The sequence below is a fragment of the Fusarium subglutinans genome (assembly GCF_013396075.1).
Source record: "Fusarium subglutinans strain NRRL 66333 chromosome Unknown NRRL66333_c0000497, whole genome shotgun sequence".
Taxonomy (NCBI): domain Eukaryota; kingdom Fungi; phylum Ascomycota; class Sordariomycetes; order Hypocreales; family Nectriaceae; genus Fusarium; species Fusarium subglutinans.
Window position 1 is genome coordinate 1 of NW_023502560.1, and position 8275 is coordinate 8275.

Here is an 8275-nt window from a genome sequence, read left to right on the forward strand (position 1 = left end):
TAAAACTCTTTAGATAAGGGAATAATTACTATAGATGCTCTATAGAGTACTTAACAATGGTATCCACAGTAGGGGATGTTCAAGGGCCAGGCAACTGGGGCGGAGACTGCAGTATGAATTTTAAGCTGTATTTTGCAGTAGGATTTAAACGAACCTTCTTCTATAAGGTTAGATCCTCCTTAACAGATTTTACATAGCTAGCAGCTAAATAGATAGAAAAAATAAATAGAGGTTTCTATATTATTATTATTAAGCATAACTGATATGTTAAAGTAATATTACTATTTTATTTAATATTATTGCTGTCCTATCTTGTGCATTAATTGCAACCTAATATAACTAATATAACTAAACTATAAGTACTAAAACATAACGTATTATGTTACTTGCCACTGCAGTGCGTTTATCTTTAGATCTAGTGTCCTAAAGATTAAGTCTGTTAGGGTATGGAAATAATACCTACTGCTTTTCCCTGGTGTTCTCAATGATCTCAAGATGGTCAAGGGATCAATTGAAGATTTGACGCACTACACTTTTGGCAAGGGCAAACTCCGCCACAAGTTCTGCCCCAATGCGGCACCGCCATCGTGGTCACTATGCTTAATGGCCTTCCAAACTCAAACTTTGGCTTGAACGCGCGCTCAATCCAAGGCTTTGATAAGTGGCCACTCGAACGTCAACATATTGGGTACCCTGTAGTGGAGCGAGGAAACGACTTGCCGAATCGGCACCGACTGGGGATAACCTCATAACGCCAGACGGGGTTAACTAGACGTATCGCCGAGGAAGCCATATTTAAGTCCATTAATCGTCCTGAAGTGTCGATCTCATAATTTCAGAGGGCTATATAACAGTTGGATTCTACCGCTGGTTAATCAAATTCCAAGCCTTAACTCTTGTATCAAACTGAGGATTTAGCAATCAGCTTTAAAATCATCGCCATGTCTACCACTTCAGTCGAACCATCTTCCCCTATCGCCTACGGGCCATCTGAAACAGCTCTTCTCCTCCTTGATTGGTACACCCTGTTCATAGAGAAGGTTGCCGGACCAACTGCTGAACCAGCGTTGAAGGTCGCAGTTGAACTCAGAAACTGGGCCAAGGCTCACAACATCACGGTTGTCCACTGCCTTATCGACTCAAATGGCACTCCTTTCTCAGCCTGCAAAGGCGTCGATCGCTTCCAAGGGCTCTTGCAGGTCATGAAGACCCTGGAGGAACCCGAACCAGCTGAACTTCGGGCTGATGACAAAGACGAGCTCACCTTTCACCGTGTGCCGGGCCATATCTCGGCGCTCAAGTCCCCAGGCTTGCTTGGTTACTTGAAAAATAGGGGCATCAAGTCTCTTGTTCTCAGTGGTTTGAGCACTTCTGGCTGTGTTCTGAGAACGGCAGTCACAGCAACGGATGCTGAATTTGCAACAACAGTCATCAGCGACGCCTGTGCTGATGGGGATGAGGAGCTTCACCGGGTCATCATGGATAAGATTGTTCCTTCTAGGGGTCATGTGAAGAGTGCTGCAGAGTTTCAGAAGGAATTTGAGGGGCCTCAGAATGTTCGAACTGGACAACTGAGAGCGGCGCGGAGTTTGAATTAGAGAATTCTCAACGAAACGGGACTAAGAGATCAGACACTCCTCTCTGGAATAATATCGCGATCTCATGGGAGTATATAGGTCAATAAATAAAGCCGCATAATATTTTTAGGGTATCACACTAATTGTAAAAATGTTTTGTTAAACCTGTATGTAGTGATGACATTCCAATGGATCTTCAGGGGTGGGTTTAACATATTCTAGCTGTTATATCCGTCAGCCCAACGATACTGGATCAAGCATTCCCCCCACTATGGAAAATCGGGGCTCTTACGGAGAAGATTCGATCGGCTTCAAACTGGAGATGTCTCTCCCTCTTCCTATTTATTCCTGGAACTTACTCGCTCCTAGACTCACCCAGCTACAGCCAAATCATTGTTACAAGCTTGTGTCTATGCTCAACGTAAATCTGCATGGGTTCGCAGCGCACAAACCCAAATGGATGTCACAACTGTCGGCGAAAAAGATTCCGCTGTGACGGATCGGTTCCCTTTTGTCACAAGTGCATATCATTAGGCAAGGAATGTCTTGGATATGGTACACTGTGGAGATGGACGGATTCTGTATTCAGCCGCGGAAAGTTATCTGGCAAAAAGCTACCCTTACACGACTAAGAGCAGGCATCATCAAGTCAGACAGACACAGATGCGAGGAGACTGACTACAAACACTTCCAATCAAAGCATGAGCAGCAACTTTCGTCCAGGCTTGAATTTTAATGATAGCATACAACTTTCCGGCAACTTGACCGACCCCCTGTTCAGCGACATGAGCTTAAGCGATTGTTATTATTTATCGTATTGTTTGTCGTCTCCTGTCTGTCTCCGTTTGCCTTTTGCTGACAATGAGTAATCGGTTGCCAATGGTCTTTGTCCTCAGCTTGTAGCGATAGACCTACCAGGCCACAATCCATTCCCAACATTGTTACCAATGGGGTTCTGCAGCCCAGTCCTGCAATACACGATGATAACTGCCGCAGCTCTACACATGTCCAATGTTCCAAGGCCAGACACCGACAAGTCGCTGGTAACACAAAATCACACCAACAACTGGAATCCATCTCGGAGAGCTATGCTTGATGCATTGGCGGCTAAACAAAAGGCCCTTTACCTTCTCCGCATGGCATTTGAAGATCTGGAAACCCATGGACGTGATATGGTACTGACAGCTGCCATGCTTCTTGTCACCGCCGACATGATAGACGCGGGGAAACATGGCTCCAAGGCACATCTCGATGGAATAGGCTGGCTACTAAGCTATGCTCAGCCGACTACCAGCGTGAGCGAGATGCTCAAGGACTTTGTCATATCGGATTGTTACATGTAAGCTTTGTCCTTGTTCCTCGAGACAACGGAATGCTAACTGATGCATCAGCTTTTATGTGTTTGACTTGACATTCATGGACCAGATTCCCCAGTCTTCTCTTGCACTCAATACTACAATCGCGTCATCCGCTATTCACTATGCCGCCCGGAACAGGTTTATTTGCTGCCCTGCTGAGATCCTCCAAATTCTTTGGTCCACTGCAATCATCTTGCAGCGGCAGTCGGCCAATAACAATGATGTGGATGGAACGGCTGCAAAAGGCATTGAATTATTCACCGACGCCATGACTTTCAACGTTGAATCATGGTCTCAGGATATCCAGCAAGTGCCTCTTGGTCGGCAGGTCACTGACATTTCAAGCCGGATACACACAGGATATACACATCAGTTGGCGTGCTGTCTATACATCATGTACGCCGTTCCTTCAGTCAGGAGCTTTCTACCAGAAAGTACAGAACAGGATCTTGAACACGGGCTCATTTTCCATCTCCGTCACATCACTGATGAGGACCCCAACTTCAAGACATCGTTTTGGCTAACGTTCATTGCGGGAGCTCAAACGAGTGATCCCAGTCAGCAAGCGTGGATAATGGATAGAATGAAAAGGCAGTCACGTCTGTTTCCCTGGGGTTTTCTGTATACAGCAATGGACACTCTTGATCTTATCTGGAGGCAGCGGGCTAACGCTCCCGATGGGCTGAACTGGTTGGAGATCCTGAGAAGTCCGGAAGTGAGCTTTCTGATTGTGTAGGTAGACACTTTGCAAGGTCTCATAAGATCAGGTCTCTACGACCATAGCCACGAGCTCACTTGATGTAAATAGCTGTTCTTAGCAATACTCGCCGTTATTGATATGTTGTCAACTAATCATGAGAGGCACGTTGTGCATTTTTCGTTAAACTTGTGTAAGAAATAATAAAGGCATTTGGCATTCCAAGATTTCTCTTAATAAAATACATACTTCACAAGACTAATCTATAGGCGACTTGAGATTGATCGGCCGCCCGCTACAGATCTCGCAGCCTCCTTTCCAGCCTTGGCTCCAAAAACAGCTCCTGAAGTCAGGCCACTTCCGCCAGGGTAATTCGAGTAGAATAGGCCCCCCACCATCTCTCCCGCAACATAAATGTTTGGCACTGGACTGCCAGTTGAACCATAGATCAACTGAGCAGTTTGAGGGTCAACCTTGACACCACCAAATGTGAAGGTGACGCCGCATGTGACCTTGACAGCCACATAAGGTCCCTCGTCCAAGGGCAGAGCCCAGTTGGACTTTGCCAAAGCAAGCTTCTTCGAGGAAGACTGTGTTGATAGTCCATCTCTGGTGGCAGGATCCCACTTCACATTGGGGTTCTCGCGACAGTGAGCATAGACCGCTTCATTGTATTCACGAACAGTGTCAATAAAGGCAGCCTTGTTTCGGAGACCACCTTTTGCGCACTTATCGGCCAGCTCCTCCAGAGTATTGGCAGTGATCCGCTCAACACGTTCCTCGCGGTACTCTTCTCCCCGCAGCCAACAGCTTGTTCTGGAGTCCCAGACTTGGAAAGCGAGGTGCTCGGGTTGTTGGAGGATGGCCCGACCGAACTTGGCATAGGTGTAGTTTCGAAGATCGACACCTTCATCAACGAATCTCTCCCCATCGACGTTGAGCATGAGGCCGAGAGGGTATCCTGACTTGGTGTACTCATTGGAGGCTTCTCGATCGCCCGTGTTGGGGTTAGCGTTGGCATCCCAGGCAACAGAGTGGCAGCCCGACCAGTTGCCCACAGCTTGCGCTCCAAGTTGTTGGATTGCCAGTCCCAAAACATCACCAGTGTTGTAAGGTGTCCCTCTGACCATGGCCAGGTCCCAGCCAGGTCCAAGGAACTGACTTCGCATCTGAGGATTCGACTCGAAGCCGCCAGCAGCTAAAATGACAGCACTAGCACTCAGTGTTCGTTTGACACCATTAAGAGACACTTGAACGTCGTAGCCGTCATCAGAGGAATGCTTATTTAGTCCCGTAAGGCCAGTTGACCAAGAAACTTGAACATTGTGCCTCTTGATGGCAGCAAGATAGTCCTGAATGAGACCCTTGCCTCCATCCTCGGTCTTGATGCACATGCCGCCCCAGAACTTGATCCTCCCATCAACCTCATAAGCTTGCCTGTTGAAGGAAAGTTGGAATCGTATTCCATTCGCAGCAAGCCACTTGATGGTAGCATTGGAGTTTTGGATAAGGCTCTTCGAGAGTTCAGGGTCTGAGCGACCCATGCAGACTCTGTCCATATCGCCTTGGAAGTCCTTCTCAGTATAAGGAGCAAGATCGATCTTCTCGGCTTGTTCCCTGGAGACGTTGTTGACGATTGGCAGGACGTCTTGGAGTCCGCCATGGGCGATTCGATAGGCGCCGGCGGTGAAATAAGAGTTTCCGCCGACCCAGTTCTCGGGGCACTTATCAATGAGAAGAACGCTTCCTGCACCGTTCTGAGCTGCTGAGAGAGCTGCTGCAAATCCAGCATTGCCACTACCTACAACTAGGACATCGACTTGCTTTGGAAGGGACATGGTAGCGGGACGACTTTGGTAGGGGAATTGGGATAAATATGATACCTAGAATATGGTGTGTGATTGAAAAGATAAAAATATTGTGAATAGGCCATAATGAAGAGTTTATATAAATATCTCAATGCCTCAAAGAATGGTACCATCGTCAGAACGCCACTCAAAACGCGGGGATTCGTCCTCCGAGTTGACGACCAAGCCACTGTGCAAGTGCTTTCAATTGGTCTTGTTCTCCCAGCATGTGGCTGATAGTGGAGAGTCAAAAAGACGTCGCGGAGACTAATCCTCCGAGTGATGGCTCGGTTACGTCGGTAAAGACAAGACTCCACATCCCACTCGGAGCTTTCTCCTCCGGCCTACAAACCCAAGTTTGCTTCAACTCTGCGTCCAAGATAGGCCCTCCGCCAACAATCTTATCATACATGTCATATCATTATCGCTCCACTGTTTTTCTAGACCCTGCATTATGTCTTCTCGGGACAATGACGTGATAATGGTTGCTGACGGCAGAGGCAGTCAACGGCAACCCAAGTCTTTAGCAAAAGCGTGTACGGCCTGTCGGACCAAGAAGATCCGTTGCGATGCTGCGAAGCCTGAGTGTGGAAATTGTGCCAGTCAGAAACGCGAATGTATCTATCGAAGAGAGACTCCGCGGAAAAGGTATGTCATACTATATCAAGTTGATGCGTCTAATAAGTGACAGGCCTACCTTTTCGCAAATTGGTAAACTGCAACGGGACCTGGCAACTCTTAAAGTGTTCCTCTTGACTCTCAAGAGAAGTAGTCCGGAGGAGCGGGAGAAACTACTCAATGCAGCTGTCGATGAGGATGGGGCTGTCAACTTGCTAGACTCTACTACTGACCCAGCTGAAGTGGCTTTATTGCGTACGGTCACAATACAGCCTATCGATAGAAGTGACACCACACCAATAGTGTCATCAGACGATGAGCTAAATATTGCCAACTTCATATCCGTCGATGATGCTGGCACAACTAACAGCTTCGGTCCATCGTCTGCTCTTCACAATCCTGCAAGGACAGACAAAGGAATACCATCGCCCCGCCATTCTACAACAACAGAGCATATCAAGAATGGATTGATAGCCAATGCCGCTTTACAACGGCACCTCGAGCACAGACTTACCAGACATGCGACAATTGCAGGAGAGCCAACAGAGCTTGCACTCCATCTGCTAAACTTGCATTGGGCTCGTCAACATCACACTTTTCTGCTAACGTATCGGCCGGCTGTCATGCGAGACTTGGAATGTTCCGGTCCGTACTGCTCTGCTTTCATGCTCAATGCCATATTCGCATGCTCTAGCAAGTTCTCTCCCCGATCTGTGGTCAGGGACGACCCAGATGATGCATCCAGCGTTGGCCGTCGCTTCTTCAAGCGCTGTGATGAGCTTCTCAGCAGTGACTCTCTTCTTGCCAGGCCACATATCTCAACAATCGTAGGACTTATTCTTCTGGGCTCGACTTATAATGCTCGTGGAGAGACCTCAAAAGGGTGGCTATATACAGGATACGCTCTACGAATGGTTTATGATCTTGGTCTCCATCTTGATCCCAAGCCGACTACGGAAGACCCTGAAGAGATTGAGATCCGTAGAAGGGTCTTCTGGGGCGCTTTTGTCTGCGACAAGCTCCAGAGCTTGTACATGGGTCGTCCAGTTGCTATCAATCTGCGGGACTCACAAGTCTCTCGCGAATTCCTTGACTTGTATGAGGAAATGGAGCCATTTTATCCTTCAGCCTTAGCTACAGGCTCTCCATCCAGGCTCGATGAAAACATGGGCGATGCCATTCCGAGACATTCCGTTTCGACTTTCCAGCGATTATGCCTTCTCTCGAAGATAATGACAACAATTATCAATCGCTTCTATGTGGTTGGGGCCACGTTCTCAAACGCTCAAATCGATCTACAAAGGATTGAGCAGGCCTTGCAGCAGTGGCGAGACAAACTACCGCCGGAGCTAGATTTCCAACCATGGTTGTCCACGAGCCCTGCAGTACAAACACCCAACATCATGGTTCTTCACAACGTCTATCATTCCCTTGCCATTCTTGTACATCGGCCGTTTATCTCCGATGATCGTCTTCGATCCACTGCCACGTCGGGACGGTCATGGGAGCAGTGCACCGTTGCAGCCAGATGCATCACTAGTATAGCCTCAGTATACAAGTCAACATATGGGCTTACCGGGGCTCCGTATGTGCTCGCGTACACAGTGTATGTGGCCTGCACAATACATGTACGCAATGCAGCTTCTCAGAGCCAGACGCGTGATCATTCAGCAATGCTTAAGTCTAGTTTAGAGTGCCTGGATGAACTATGTACGGCGAACCCTGGTGTTGCAAAGCCTGCAAGGAGTATTAGGCGTTTGATCGAGGCTAACCGGCAGAATCTAATGACAGGTGTGTCTAAAATTCTACCTTGTGGTTGCTTGCATGATATTAACTTCTACGTAGAAGAAACAAACCCTCTTGAGCAAATAGACCTGTCGTTTGACTTAGATACTATTCAAGGCACGTTTTCGGTTGCTGACTGGTCTAACGCGGGATCTGATATGTTTCATATAGTAGATTCTGAGTACTGTCTACCAATTGACCCCCTGTTTGGTTGGATAAACGTCTCGACTCCATTACTAGAGGAAGAGACGCTAACTTTAAGCAGCACTTAGTTACTGCATTAACTATAGCGGTAGCAGTAAATCCTTTTATAAAAGTAATTATAAGACTTTATTATGCATTTTTAAGTCTCTTTAACTGCTTATATATATTAGTAAATTATATATTAAATTT

At 47.2% G+C, this 8275-nt stretch overlaps 4 protein-coding genes across 4 annotated transcripts; 3 read left to right on the forward strand and 1 right to left on the reverse strand.

Moving 5' to 3' along the window:
• Nucleotides 1-941: 941 nt before the first annotated feature.
• Nucleotides 942-1598, forward strand: FSUBG_14053 (isochorismatase hydrolase; the record flags this gene model as incomplete). The annotated part of the gene is made up of 1 exon (XM_036679007.1): nt 942-1598. One exon carries the CDS (start codon nt 942-944, stop codon nt 1596-1598), a length of 657 nt encoding a protein of 218 aa, XP_036530484.1.
• A 959-nt stretch (nt 1599-2557) lies between these two features.
• FSUBG_14054 (acriflavine sensitivity control ACR-2) lies at nt 2558-3671 on the forward strand (the record flags this gene model as incomplete). The annotated part of the gene is made up of 2 exons (XM_036679008.1): nt 2558-2916; nt 2969-3671. 2 exons carry the CDS (start codon nt 2558-2560, stop codon nt 3669-3671), a joined length of 1062 nt encoding a protein of 353 aa, XP_036530485.1.
• A 224-nt stretch (nt 3672-3895) lies between these two features.
• Nucleotides 3896-5470, reverse strand: FSUBG_14055 (uncharacterized protein; the record flags this gene model as incomplete). Its single annotated transcript, XM_036679009.1, has 1 exon — nt 3896-5470. The coding sequence occupies one exon, from the start codon at nt 5468-5470 to the stop codon at nt 3896-3898; it is 1575 nt and encodes a 524-aa protein (XP_036530486.1).
• Nucleotides 5471-6048: 578 nt separating this feature from the next.
• Nucleotides 6049-7760, forward strand: FSUBG_14056 (uncharacterized protein; the record flags this gene model as incomplete). Its single annotated transcript, XM_036679010.1, has 4 exons — nt 6049-6127; nt 6224-6352; nt 6401-7682; nt 7739-7760. 4 exons carry the CDS (start codon nt 6049-6051, stop codon nt 7758-7760), a joined length of 1512 nt encoding a protein of 503 aa, XP_036530487.1.
• Nucleotides 7761-8275: the final 515 nt, after the last annotated feature.